The 16,180-nt window shown below is 49.2% G+C and overlaps 1 protein-coding gene across 4 annotated transcripts in view; it reads right to left on the reverse strand.

Annotated features, from left to right (window-relative positions):
- The window catches only part of LOC130327016 (kin of IRRE-like protein 1), a 65,995-nt gene that overhangs the window by 20,979 nt on the left and 28,836 nt on the right, over positions 1–16,180 (reverse strand). For 2 of the 4 annotated variants that reach the window (XM_056553371.1, XM_056553370.1), the window contains exon 1: positions 4,966–5,114. The exons of 1 other annotated variant lie outside the window; for it this stretch is intronic. In XM_056553371.1, coding sequence (XP_056409346.1) covers positions 4,966–5,020 — 55 coding nt within the window. In that variant the 5' untranslated portion in view covers positions 5,021–5,114. Of the gene's footprint in view, positions 1–1,909; positions 2,244–4,965; positions 5,115–16,180 lie in introns of those variants that run through there. One more of the 4 variants, XM_056553373.1, reaches the window with a different exon arrangement.

A 16,180-nucleotide genomic window follows, 5' to 3' on the forward strand; every position in this document is an offset into this window, starting at 1 on the left:
CCCCATCAGATAATACAACCCCCATCAGATAATACAGCCCCCATCAGATGATACTGCCCCCATCAGATGATACAGCCCCCATCAGATGATACAGCCCCCATCAGATAATACAGCCCCCATCAGATAATACAACCCCCATCAGATAATACAACCCCCATCAGATAATACAACCCCCATCAGATAATACAGCCCCCATCAGATGATACAGCCCCCATCAGATGATACAACCCCCATCAGATACAACCCCCATCAGATGATACAGCCCCCATCAGATGATACAGCCCCCATCAGATACAACCCCCATCAGATGATACAGCCCCCATCAGATGATACAGCCCCCATCAGATACAACCCCCATCAGATGATACAGCCCCCATCAGATGATACAGCCCCCATCAGATAATACAACCCCCATCAGATGATACAGCCCCCATCAGATGATACAGCCCCCATCAGATGATACAGCCCCCATCAGATGATACAGCCCCCATCAGATGATACAGCCCCCATCAGATGATACAGCCCCCATCAGATAATACAGCCCCCATCAGATGATACAGCCCCCATCAGATAATACAACCCCCATCAGATGATACAGCCCCCATCAGATACAACCCCCATCAGATACAACCCCCATCAGATAATACAACCCCCATCAGATAATACAGCCCCCATCAGATAATACAGCCCCCATCAGATGATACAACCCCCATCAGATAATACAGCCCCCATCAGATGATACAGCCCCCATCAGATGATACAGCCTCCATCAGATGATACAGCCCCCATCAGATGATACAGCCCCCATCAGATAATACAGCCCCCATCAGATGATACAGACCCCATCAGATGATACAGCCCCCATCAGATACAACCCCCATCAGATACAACCCCCATCAGATAATACAGCCCCCATCAGATGATACAGCCCCCATCAGATGATACAGCCCCCATCAGATGATACAGCCCCCATCAGATGATACAGCCCCCATCAGATGATACAGCCCCCATCAGATACAACCCCCATCAGATGATACAGCCCCCATCAGATAATACAGCCCCCATCAGATGATACAGACCCCATCAGATGATACAGCCCCCATCAGATACAGCCCCCATCAGATAATACAGCCCCCATCAGATGATACAGACCCCATCAGATGATACAGCTCCCATCAGATACAGCCCACATCAGATGATACAGCCCCCATCAGATGATACAGCTCCCATCAGATACAGCCCCCATCAGATAATACAACCCCCATCAGATAATACAGCCCCCATCAGATGATACAGCCCCCATCAGATAATACAGCCCCCATCAGATGATACAGCCCCCATCAGATAATACAGCCCCCATCAGATGATACAGACCCCATCAGATGATACAGCCCCCATCAGATAATACAGCCCCCATCAGATGATACAGCCCCCATCAGATGATACAGCCCCCATCAGATGATACAGCCCCCATCAGATAATACAGCCCCCATCAGATACAGCCCCCATCAGATAATACAACCCCCATCAGATAATACAGCCCCCATCAGATGATACAGCCCCCATCAGATGATACAACCCCCATCAGATGATACAGCCCCCATCAGATAATACAGCCCCCATCAGATGATACAGCTCCCATCAGATACAGCCCCCATCAGATAATACAACCCCCATCAGATGATACAGCCCCCATCAGATGATACAGCCCCCATCAGATAATACAGCCGCCATCAGATGATACAGCCCCCATCAGATAATACAGCCCCCATCAGATAATACAACCCCCATCAGATGATACAGCCCCCATCAGATAATACAGCCCCCATCAGATGATACAGCCCCCATCAGATAATACAGCCCCCATCAGATAATACAACCCCCATCAGATACAAGTGATAACACTTACATGCTCTGCCTTGTTGGGTACCGAGCTACAGTATAATGCAGCCAAGATCCAGTTTAGACAGAAGTACTACAAGTCTCAGCAGGGTCTGGCTGCATAGACACAGTAGTGCAACAATAGCGGACAGGCCACACGTGGTGCAGGTTACTGCATACACCAGTCTGAACACATGGATGTAACTGGGAAACCAGCTGTGACACTGGGACGGATCCTCCCCTCCTATCACAGCTGAGGATCCGGAGCACAGTCATGGAAAGAGAATTCCCCAGCGCCCGGCGGTACTGCAGAGTCTCCGGCAGGATTATACAATCTCTGGGGGGAGACACAAACAGAATAGAAGAAAGACCCCCACAACATCCAGAGAGACCCCACAACGAGACTCCCGCCACGTGCGCAGGATCGGGGGAGCGGGGGCTCTGGCGCATTATGTCCCTGCAGTCAGCCCGGCCACCAGCAATGCAGCATGAGATCAGCCACAAAGACACTGTAACAAAGCTGCAGCATGAGATCAGCCACAAAGACACTGTAACAAAGCTGCAGCATGAGATCAGCCACAAAGACACTGTAACAAAGCTGCAGCATGAGATCAGCCACAAAGACACTGTAACAAAGCTGCAGCATGAGATCAGCCACAAAGACACTAACAAAGCTGCAGCATGAGATCAGCCACAAAGACACTGTAACAAAGCTGCAGCATGAGATCAGCCACAAAGACACTGTAACAAAGCTGCAGCATGAGATCAGCCACAAAGACACTGTAACAAAGCTGCAGCATGAGATCAGCCACAAAGACACTGTAACAAAGCTGCAGCATGAGATCAGCCACAAAGACACTGTAACAAAGCTGCAGCATGAGATCAGCCACAAAGACACTGTAACAAAGCTGCAGCATGAGATCAGCCACAAAGACACTGTAACAAAGCTGCAGCATGAGATCAGCCACAAATACAATTTAACAAAGCTGCAGCATGAGATCAGCTACAAAGACACTGTAACAAAGCTGCAGCATGAGATCAGCCACAAAGACACTGTAACAAAGCTGCAGCATGAGATCAGCCACAAATACAATTTAACAAAGCTCATAGATCGGCCACATACACACTGTTACAGAACTGCAGCACTGAGCTAGATCGGCCACATACACACTGTTACAGAACTGCAGCACTGAGCTAGATCGGACACATACACACTGTAACAGAACTGCAGCACTGAGCTAGATCGGCCACATACACACTGTTACAGAACTGCAGCACTGAGCTAGATCGGACACATACACACTGTTACAGAACTGCAGCACTGAGCTAGATCGGACACATACACACTGTAACAGAACTGCAGCACTGAGCTAGATCGGACACATACACACTGTTACAGAACTGCAGCACTGAGCTAGATCGGACACATACACACTGTTACAGAACTGCAGCACTGAGCTAGATCGGCCACATACACACTGTTACAGAACTGCAGCACTGAGCTAGATCGGACACATACACACTGTAACAGAACTGCAGCACTGAGCTAGATCGGCCACATACACACTGTTACAGAACTGCAGCACTGAGCTAGATCGGCCACATACACACTGTTACAGAACTGCAGCACTGAGCTAGATCGGCCACATACACACTGTTACAGAACTGCAGCACTGAGCTAGATAGGCCACATACACACTGTTACAGAACTGCAGCACTGAGCTAGATCGGACACATACACACTGTTACAGAACTGCAGCACTGAGCTAGATCGGCCACATACACACTGTTACAGAACTGCAGCACTGAGCTAGATCGGACACATACACACTGTAACAGAACTGCAGCACTGAGCTAGATCGGCCACATACACACTGTTACAGAACTGCAGCACTGAGCTAGATCGGACACATACACACTGTTACAGAACTGCAGCACTGAGCTAGATCGGACACATACACACTGTAACAGAACTGCAGCACTGAGCTAGATAGGCCACATACACACTGTTACAGAACTGCAGCACTGAGCTAGATCGGCCACATACACACTGTTACAGAACTGCAGCACTGAGCTAGATCGGCCACATACACACTGTTACAGAACTGCAGCACTGAGCTAGATCGGACACATACACACTGTTACAGAACTGCAGCACTGAGCTAGATCGGACACATACACACTGTAACAGAACTGCAGCACTGAGCTAGATAGGCCACATACACACTGTTACAGAACTGCAGCACTGAGCTAGATCGGCCACATACACACTGTTACAGAACTGCAGCACTGAGCTAGATCGGCCACATACACACTGTTACAGAACTGCAGCACTGAGCTAGATCGGACACACACACACTGTAACAGAACTGCAGCACTGAGCTAGATCGGACACATACACACTGTTACAGAACTGCAGCACTGAGCTAGATCGGCCACATACACACTGTTACAGAACTGCAGCACTGAGCTAGATAGGCCACATACACACTGTTACAGAACTGCAGCACTGAGCTAGATCGGACACATACACACTGTTACAGAACTGCAGCACTGAGCTAGATCGGACACATACACACTGTTACAGAACTGCAGCACTGAGCTAGATCGGACACACACACACACTGTTACAGAACTGCAGCACTGAGCTAGATGAGCCACAAACACTGTAACAGAACTGCAGCACTGAGCTAGATCGGCCACATACACACTGTTACAGAACTGCAGCACTGAGCTAGATCGGCCACATACACACTGTTACAGAACTGCAGCACAAGGCAGCGTCCCTCTATCCCACCCGGACTGCACGATCCGGATACATTGTAACTTCTCATACGGGGCTCATCCCGGGGTGGGGGTTTCCTCTCTACTGGGGGCTTCTACAAGGTGTCAGACCAGCGACAGCTCCATCCCGACCCCCCACAATGTCGCAGCCTCCCCCCCTATGGCTGTAGACTAATCCTCCTGTGCCCCCCTGACCCCCAATAACTGAAGTTCCCTGATATTAGACCCACTATGTCAGCTCCCGGTCCGTGCACTGCGCTGCGGCATATGTGGGCGCCCTGTAGCAGAGATGACACTCACTGTGATCCAGGAGAGCCAGCAGCAGGGAGCACAGTATGAGGTGCCCGGGGTCCATCCTGTCAGTGTGGGGGTCGTAGTCCTGGGCAGTAGTTGTCCTCAGCCCCTCCGCATCCTCCTCTCCTGACTCTTTCTCTCTGCAGTAGATTTACCGGGAGCTTCTCCTCCTCTCCTCACGGCCCATTGGAGGGAAAGTTCAGCGGCTGGAGAATGAGGCCCCTCCCCCCTGACTCCTCCTCTACAGTCACTAACTTAGCGCATCTTATCCTCGGTATTTTCTGCTGTCAGGATGCGGAGCCGTGTGAGGGGAGGACTACAACCCCCAGCCATGTGAGCTCCACCAGTGTATATATACCAGAGGGGGAGGACTACAACCCCCAGCCATGTGAGCTCCACCAGTGTATATATATACCAGAGGGGGAGGACTACAACCCCCAGCCATGTGAGCTCCACCAGTGTATATATACCAGAGGGGGAGGACTACAAACCCCAGCCATGTGAGCTCCACCAGTGTATATATACCAGAGGGGGAGGACTACAACCCCCAGCCATGTGAGCTCCACCAGTGTATATATACCAGAGGGGGAGGACTACAACCCCCAGCCATGTGAGCTCCACCAGTGTATATATACCAGAGGGGGAGGACTACAATCCCCAGCCATGTGAGCTCCACCAGTGTATATGTACCAGAGGGGGAGGACTACAACCCCCCAGCCATGTGAGCTCCACCAGTGTATATATACCAGAGGGGGAGGACTACAACCCCCAGCCATGTGAGCTCCACCAGTGTATATATACCAGAGGGGGAGGACTACAATCCCCAGCCATGTGAGCTCCACCAGTGTATATATACCAGAGGGGGAGGACTACAACCCCCCAGCCATGTGAGCTCCACCAGTGTATATATACCAGAGGGGGAGGACTACAACCCCCAGCCATGTGAGCTCCACCAGTGTATATATACCAGAGGGGGAGGACTACAATCCCCAGCCATGTGAGCTCCACCAGTGTATATGTACCAGAGAGGGAGGACTACAACCCCCAGCCATGTGAGCTCCACCAGTGTATATATACCAGAGGGGGAGGACTACAATCCCCAGCCATGTGAGCTCCACCAGTGTATATATACCAGAGGGGGAGGACTACAACCCCCCCAGCCATGTGAGCTCCACCAGTGTATATATACCAGAGGGGGAGGACTACAATCCCCAGCCATGTGAGCTCCACCAGTGTATATATACCAGAGGGGGAGGACTACAACCCCCAGCCATGTGAGCTCCACCAGTGTATATATACCAGAGGGGGAGGACTACAACCCCCAGCCATGTGAGCTCCACCAGTGTATATATACCAGAGGGGGAGGACTACAACCCCCAGCCATGTGAGCTCCACCAGTGTATATATACCAGAGGGGGAGGACTACAACCCCCAGCCATGTGAGCTCCACCAGTGTATATATACCAGAGGGGGAGGACTACAACCCCCAGCCATGTGAGCTCCACCAGTGTATATATACCAGAGGGGGAGGACTACAACCCCCAGCCATGTGAGCTCCACCAGTGTATATATACCAGAGGGGGAGGACTACAACCCCCAGCCATGTGAGCTCCGCCAGTGTATATATACCAGAGGGGGAGGACTACAACCCCCCAGCCATGTGAGCTCCACCAGTGTATATATACCAGAGGGGGAGGACTACAACCCCCAGCCATGTGAGCTCCACCTGTGTATATATACCAGAGGGGGAGGACTACAACCCCCAGCCATGTGAGCTCCACCAGTGTATATATACCAGAGGGGGAGGACTACAACCCCCAGCCATGTGAGCTCCACCAGTGTATTTATACCAGAGGGGGAGGACTACAACCCCCAGCCATGTGAGCTCCACCTGTGTATATATACCAGAGGGGGAGGACTACAACCCCCAGCCATGTGAGCTCCACCTGTGTATATATACCAGAGGGGGAGGACTACAATCCCCAGCCATGTGAGCTCCACCAGTGTATATGTACCAGAGGGGGAGGACTACAACCCCCAGCCATGTGAGCTCCACCAGTGTATATATACCAGAGGGGGAGGACTACAACCCCCAGCCATGTGAGCTCCACCAGTGTATATATACCAGAGGGGGATGACTACAACCCCCAGCCATGTGAGCTCCACCAGTGCATATATACCAGAGGGGGAGGACTACAATCCCCAGCCATGTGAGCTCCACCAGTGTATATATACCAGAGGGGGAGGACTACAACCCCCAGCCATGTGAGCTCCACCAGTGTATATATACCAGAGGGGGAGGACTACAACCCCCAGCCATGTGAGCTCCACCAGTGTATATATACCAGAGGGGGAGGACTACAACCCCCCAGCCATGTGAGCTCCACCAGTGTATATATACCAGAGGGGGAGGACTACAACCTCCAGTCATGTGAGCTACGCCAGTGTATATATACCAGAGGGGGAGGACTACAACCCCCAGCCATGTGAGCTCCACCAGTGTATATATACCAGAGGGGGAGGACTACAACCCCCAGCCATGTGAGCTCCACCAGTGTATATATACCAGAGGGGGAGGACTACAACCTCCAGTCATGTGAGCTACGCCAGTGTATATATACCAGAGGGGGAGGACTACAACCCCCAGCCATGTGAGCTCCACCAGTGTATATATACCAGAGGGGGAGGACTACAACCTCCAGCCATGTGAGCTACGCCAGTGTATATATACCAGAGGGGGAGGACTACAACCTCCAGCCATGTGAGCTACACCAGTATATATATACCAGAGGGGGAGGACTACAATCCCCAGCCATGTGAGCTCCACCAGTGTATATATACCAGAGGGGGAGGACTACAACCCCCAGCCATGTGAGCTCCACCAGTGTATATATACCAGAGGGGGAGGACTACAACCCCAGCCACGTGAGCTCCACCAGTGTATATATACCAGAGGGGGAGGACTACAACCCCCAGCCATGTGAGCTCCACCAGTGTATATATACCAGAGGGGGAGGACTACAACCCCCAGCCATGTGAGCTCCACCAGTGTATTTATACCAGAGGGGGAGGACTACAACCCCCCAGCCATGAGAACTCCACCAGTGTATATATACCAGAGGGGGAGGACTACAATCCCCAGCCATGTGAGCTCCACCAGTGTATATATACCAGAGGGGGAGGACTACAACCCCCAGCCATGTGAGCTCCACCAGTGTATATATACCAGAGGGGGAGGACTACAACCCCCCAGCCATGTGAGCTCCACCAGTGTATATATACCAGAGTGGGAGGACTACAATCCCCAGCCACGTGAGCTCCACCAGTGTATATATACCAGAGGGGGAGGACTACAACCCCCAGCCACGTGAGCTCCACCAGTGTATATATACCAGAGGGGGAGGACTACAACCCCCAGCCATGTGAGCTCCACCAGTGTATATATACCAGAGGGGGAGGACTACAACCCCCAGCCATGTGAGCTCCACCAGTGTATATATACCAGAGGGGGAGGACTACAACCCCCAGCCATGTAAGCTCCACCAGTGTATATATACCAGAGGGGGAGGACTACAACCCCCAGCCATGTGAGCTACACCAGTGTATATATACCAGAGGGGGAGGACTACAACCCCCAGCCATGTGAGCTCCACCAGTGTATATATACCAGAGGGGGAGGACTACAATCCCAAGCCATGTGAGCTCCACCAGTGTATATATACCAGAGGGGGAGGACTACAACCTCCAGTCATGTGAGCTCCACCAGTGTATATATACCAGAGGGGGAGGACTACAATCCCCAGCCATGTGAGCTCCACCAGTGTATATATACCAGAGGGGGAATACTACAACCCCCCAGCCATGTGAGCTCCACCAGTGTATATATACCAGAGGGGGAGGACAACAACCCCCCAGCCATATGAGCTCCGCCAGTGTATATATACCAGAGGGGGAGGACTACAACCCCCAGCCATGTGAGCTCCACCAGTGTATATATACCAGAGGGGGAGGACTACAACCCCCAGCCATGTGAGCTCCACCAGTGTATATATACCAGAGGGGGAGGACTACAACCCCCAGCCATGTGAGCTCCACCAGTGTATATATACCAGAGGGGGAGGACTATAACCCCCAGCCATGTGAGCTCCGCCAGTGTATATATACCAGAGGGGGAGGACTACAACCCCCCAGCCATGTGAGCTCCACCAGTGTATATATACCAGAGGGGGAGGACTACAACCCCCCCAGCCATGTGAGCTCCACCAGTGTATATATACCAGAGGGGGAGGACTACAACCCCCAGCCATGTGAGCTCCGCCAGTGTATATATACCAGAGGGGGAGGACTACAACCCCCCCAGCCATGTGAGCTCCACCAGTGTATATATACCAGAGGGGGAGGACTACAATCCCCAGCCATGTAAGCTCCACCAGTGTATATATACCAGAGGGGGAGGACTACAACCCCCAGCCATGTGAGCTCCACCAGTGTATATATACCAGAGGGGGAGGACTACAAACCCCAGCCATGTGAGCTCCACCAGTGTATTTATACCAGAGGGGGAGGACTACAACCCCCAGCCATGTGAGCTCCACCAGTGTATATATATACACCAGAGGGAAGGACTACAACCTGCAGCCATGTGAGCTACGCCAGTGTATATATACCAGAGGGGGAGGACTACAACCCCCAGCCATGTGAGCTCCACCAGTGTATATATACCAGAGGGGGAGGACTACAACCCCCAGCCATGTGAGCTCCACCAGTGTATATATACCAGAGGGGGAGGACTACAACCCCCAGCCATGTGAGCTCCACCAGTGTATATATACCAGAGGGGGAGGACTACAACCCCCAGCCATGTGAGCTCCACCAGTGTATATATACCAGAGGGGGAGGACTACAACCCCCAGCCATGTGAGCTCCGCCAGTGTATATATACCAGAGGGGGAGGACTACAACCCCCCAGCCATGTGAGCTCCACCAGTGTATATATACCAGAGGGGAGGACTACAACCCCCAGCCATGTGAGCTACGCCAGTGTATATATACCAGAGGGGGAGGACTACAACCCCCAGCCATGTGAGCTCCACCAGTGTATATATACCAGAGGGGGAGGACTACAACTCCCAGCCATGTGAGCTACACCAGTATATATACCAGAGGGGAGGACTACAACTCCAGCCATGTGAGCTCCACCAGTGTATATATACCAGAGGGGAGGACTACAACCCCCAGCCATGTGAGCTCCACCAGTGTATATACAGTGGGGATCAAAAGTTTGGGCACCCCATGTAAACATTTGTATTAATGTGCATAAAGAAGCCGAGGAAAGATTGAAAAATCTCCAAAAGGCATCAAATTACAGATTAGACATTCTTATAATATGTCAACAAAAGTTACATTTTATTTCCATCATTTATACTTTCAAAATAACAGAAAACAAAAAAAATGGCGTCTGCAAAAGTTTGTGCCCCCTGCAGAGTTAATATCTTGTACGGCCCCCTTTGGCAAGTATCACAGCTTGTAAACGCTTTTTGTAGCAGCCAAGAGTCTTTCAATTCTTGTTTGAGGTATCTTTGCCCATTCTTCCTTACAAAAGTCTTCCAGTTCTATGAGATTTCTGGGCTGTCTGTCACGCACTGCTCTTTTAAGGTCTATCCATAGATTTTCAATTATGTTGAGGTCAGGAGATTGTGAAGGCCATGACAAAACCTTCAGTTTACGCCTCTTGATGTAATCCCCCGTGGATTTCGAGGTGTGTTTAGGATCATTATCCATTTGTAGAAGCCATCCTCTCTTTAACTTCAGCTTTTTCACAGATGGCATCAAGTTAGCATCCAAAATTTGCTGAAATTTTATTGAATCCATTTTTCCTTCTACTCGTGAGATGTTCCCTGTACCACTGGCTGCAATACAACCCCAAAGCATGATTGATCCACCCCCATGCTTAACAGTTGGACAGAGGTTCTTTTAATTAAATTCTGTTCCCCTTCTTCTCCAAACGTACCTTTGCTCATTCCGGCCAAAAAGTTCAATTTTAACCTCATCGGTCCACAGAACTTGTTTCCAAAATGCATCAGACTTGTCTATATGTTTATTTGCAAAGTTAAAACGCTGATTTTTGTGGTGAGGACGTAGAAGAGGTTTTCTTCTGATGACTCTTCCATGAAGACCATATTTGTACAAGTATCTCTTTATAGTGGAATAGTGTACCACAACTCCAGTGTCTGCCAGATATTTCTGGAGGGATTGTGCAGTCAAACGTGGGTTTTGAATAGTTTTTCTCACAATCCTGCGAGCTGTTCCGTCTGATATTTTTCTTGGTCTTCCAGATCTTGCTTTAACTTCCACTGTTCCTGATGACTGCCATTTCTTAATTACATTCCGAACAGAGGATATTGACATCTGAAAACGTTTTGCTATCTTCTTATATCCTTCTCCAGCTTTGTGAGCGTCAACTATTTTCAGTTTCAGATTTCTAGACAACTGCTTTGAAGAACCCATGGTGCTGATTGTTGGGGCAAGGTCAGATGAGTCTGGGCATTTAAAACCTTTGAGATTGACATCACGTGGTCTTCCCAGATGATGATAGAGAACAATCCATGACACTGGCAGGTCTCAGCTTTGTAAAGGGGCAGTGCATGCTATAAATTCTGCAGGGGGCACAAACTTTTACAGACGCCATTTTTTTGTTTTCTGTTATTTTGAAAGTATAAATGATGGAAATAAAATGTAACTTTTGGTGACATATTATAAGAATGTCTAATCTGTAATTTGATGCCTTTTGGAGATTTTTCCATCTTTCCTTGGCTTCTTTATGCACATTAATACAAATTTTTACCTGGGGTGCCCTAACTTTTGATCCCCTCTGTATACCAGAGGGGAGGACTACAACCCCCAGCCATGTGAGTATACATACTGGAGGGGAGGACTACAACCCCCAGCCATGGGAGCCCACCAGTGTGTATATATATATATATATATATATATATACCAGAGAAAGGATAGGAGGGATAAATAGTTTACATTTATTAATCTGCAAATGCTAAATATTAAAATATAAAATAAAAATATTTAGAGGTGCACGGGTTAGAGGATGGTGATATATGGGTATACAGGTGGCAGGACATTGATATAGAGGTGCACAGGTTGGGGGACACTGATATGGGGGTGCACAGGTTGAAGGACAGTGATTTGGATGTGCACATGATAGGGACACTTACTGTATATGGGGGTGCACAGGTTTTGGGACAGTGATTTGGAGGTGCATAGGTTTGAGGACAGTGATTTGGAGGTGCAGACGTTAGAGGACAGTGATATAGGGGTGCAGAGGTTAGAGGACAGTGATTTGGAGGTGCAGACATTAGAGGACAGTGATATAGGGGTGCAGAGGTTAGAGGACAGTGATTTGGAGGTGCAGACGTTAGAGGACAGTGATGTAGGGGTGCAGAGGTTAGAGGAAAGTAATTTGGAGGGGCAGAGGTTAGAGGACAGTGATTTGGAGGTGCAAAGGTTAGAGGACAGTGATTTGGAGGTGCAGAGGTTAGAGGACAGTGATTTGGAGGTGCAGAGGTTAGAGGACAGTGATTTGGAGGTGCAAAGGTTAGAGGACAGTGATTTGGAGGTGCAGAGGTTAGAGGACAGTGATTTGGAGGTGCAGAGGTTTGAGGACAGTGATTTGGAGGTGCAAAGGTTAGAGGACAGTGATTTGGAGGTGCAGAGGTTAGAGGACAGTGATTTGGAGGTGCAGAGGTTAGAGGACAGTGATTTGGAGGTGCAAAGGTTAGAGGACAGTGATTTGGAGGTGCAGAGGTTAGAGGACAGTGATTTGGAGGTGCAGAGGTTAGAGGACAGTGATTTGGAGGTGCAGAGGTTAGAGGACAGTGATTTGGAGGTGCAGAGGTTAGAGGACAGTGATTTGGAGGTGCAGAGGTTAGAGGACAGTGATTTGGAGGTGCAGATGTTAGAGGACAGTGATATAGGAGTGCAGAGGTTAGAGGACAGTGATTTGGAGGTGCAGAGGTTAGAGGACAGTGATTTGGAGGTGCAAAGGTTAGAGGACAGTGATTTGGAGGTGCAGAGGGTTGAGGACAGTGATTTGGAGGTGCAGAGGTTAGAGGACAGTGATTTGGAGGTGCAGAGGTTAGAGGACAGTGATTTGGAGGTGCAAAGGTTAGATGACAGTGATTTGGAGGTGCAGAGGTTAGAGGACAGTGATTTGGAGGTGCAGAGGTTAGAAGACAGTGATTTGGAGGTGCAAAGGTTAGAGGACAGTGATTTGGAGGTGCAGAGGTTTGAGGACAGTGATTTGGAGGTGCAGAGGTTAGAGGACAGTGATTTGGAGGTGCAGAGGTTAGAGGACAGTGATTTGGAGGTGCAGACATTAGAGGACAGTGATATAGGAGTGCAGAGGTTAGAGGACAGTGATTTGGAGGTGCAGAGGTTAGAGGACAGTGATTTGGAGGTGCAAAGGTTAGAGGACAGTGATTTGGAGGTGCAGACATTAGAGGACAGTGATTTGGAGGTGCAGAGGTTAGAGGACAGTGATTTGGGGGTGCAGAGGTTAGAGGACAGTGATTAGGAGGTGCAGAGGTTAGTGGATAGTGATATAGGGGTGCAGAGGTTAGAGGACAGTGATTTGGAGGTGCAGAGGTTTAAGGACAGTTATTTGGAGGTGCAGACCTTAGAGGACAGTGATTTGGAGGTGCAGAGGTTTGAGGACAGTGATTTGGAGGTGCAGACATTAGAGGACAGTGATTTGGAGGTGTAGAGGTTAGAGGACAGTGATTTAGGGGTGCAGAGGTTAGAGGACAGTGATTTAGGAATGCAGAAGTTAGAGGACAGTGATTTGGAGGTGCAGAGGTTAGAGGACAGTGATTTGGAGGTGCAGAGGTTAGAGGACAGTGATTTGGAGGTGTAGACATTAGAGGACAGTGATTTGGAGGTGCAGAGGTTAGAGGACAGTGATTTGGAGGTGCAGAGGTTAGAGGACAGTGATTTGGAGGTGCAGACGTTAGAGGACAGTGATTTGGAGGTGCAGAGGTTAGAGGACAGTGATTTGGAGGTGCAGAGGTTTGAGGACAGTGATTTGGAGGTGCAGAGGTTAGAAGACAGTGATTTGGAGGTGCAGAGGTTAGAGGACAGTGATTTGGAGGTGCAGAGGTTAGAAGACAGTGATTTGGAGGTGCAGAGGTTAGAGGACAGTGATTTGAAGGTGCAGAGGTTAGAGGACAGTGATTTGGAGGTGCAGAGGTTAGAGGACAGTGATTTGGAGGTGCAGAGGTTAGAGGACAGTGATTTGGAGGTGCAGAGGTTAGAGGACAGTGATTTGGAGGTGCAGACGTTAGAGGACAGTGATTTGGAGGTGCAGAGGTTAGAGGACAGTGATTTGGAGGTGCAGAGGTTAGAGGACAGTGATTTGGAGGTGCAGACGTTAGAGGACAGTGATTTGGAGGTGCAGAGGTTAGAGGACAGTGATTTGGAGGTGCAGAGGTTAGAGGACAGTGATTTGGAGGTGCAGAGATTAGAGGACAGTGATTTGGAGGTGCAGAGGATTGAGGACACTGATTTGGAGGTGCACTGGTTGAGGTGGAGTTGCCCTTTAAGTGACTGTGTAGCAGAGACTGTTCTCTGTATGAGATCCGTCTGTTCACTGCAGCAGTGAGGAGAGAACTGCGGATGAATCCTCAATAGACAGAGAAGTACATTGATAAAAACGATGGGTCCCCTGGCGCACAACAAATCCAAGAATAACCTGGTGACAAAATATTATGATGAAATCCCCAGGGGGGCGAGTTTTTTCCATTCTCAGTCTCCTCTGGGTCTCAGGTTACTTGGGTAAGAAAGGAACCAGAACAACGAGACATCCTGATATACAACGAGACATCCTCATACACAACGAGACATCCTCATACACACATCACCTCTTCATACACAACGAGACCTCCTCATATACATACACATCATCTCCTCATACACATCACATCCTCATACACACACACATCACCTCCTCATACACATCATCTCCTAATACACATCACCTCCTCATACACACACACATCACCTCCTCATACACACACATCACCTCCTCATACATCACCTCCTCATACACACACATATCACCTCCTCATACACACACATCACCTCATATACATCACCTCCTCATACACACACATATCACCTCCTCATACACATCATCTCCTAATACACATCACCTCCTCATACACACACACATCACCTCCTCATACACACACATCACCTCCTCATACATCACCTCCTCATACACACACATATCACCTCCTCATACACACACATCACCTCATATACATCACCTCCTCATACACACACATATCACCTCCTCATACACATCATCTCCTAATACACATCACCTCCTCATACACACACACATCACCTCCTCATACACACACATCACCTCCTCATACATCACCTCCTCATACACACACATATCACCTCCTCATACACACACATCACCTCATATACATCACCTCCTCATACACACACATATCACCTCCTCATACACACATATTACCTACTCATACACACACATATCACCTCCTCATACACACATATTACCTCCTCATACACACACATATCACCTCCTCATACACATCATCTCCTAATACACATCACCTCCTCATACACACACACATCACATCCTCATACACACACATATCACCTCCTCATACACATCATCTCCTAATACACATCACCTCCTCATACACACACACATCACCTCCTCATACACACACATCACCTCCTCATACATCACCTCCTCATACACACACATATCACCTCCTCATACACACACATCACCTCATATACATCACCTCCTCATACACACACATATCACCTCCTCATACACACACATCACCTCATATACATCACCTCCTCATGCACACACATCACCTCATATACATCACCTCCTCATACACACACATCACCTCATATACATCACCTCCTCATACACACACATATCACCTCCTCATACACACACATCACCTCCTCATACACACACATATCACCTCCTCATACACACACATCACCTCCTCATACATCACCTCCTCATATACACACACATATCACCTCCTCATACACACACATCACCTCATATACATCACCTCCTCATGCACACACATCACCTCATATACATCACCTCCTCATACACACACATCACCTCATATACATCACCTCCTCATAC

This window comes from Hyla sarda, unplaced genomic scaffold, assembly GCF_029499605.1.
Source record: "Hyla sarda isolate aHylSar1 unplaced genomic scaffold, aHylSar1.hap1 scaffold_290, whole genome shotgun sequence".
Taxonomy (NCBI): Eukaryota; Metazoa; Chordata; class Amphibia; order Anura; family Hylidae; genus Hyla; species Hyla sarda.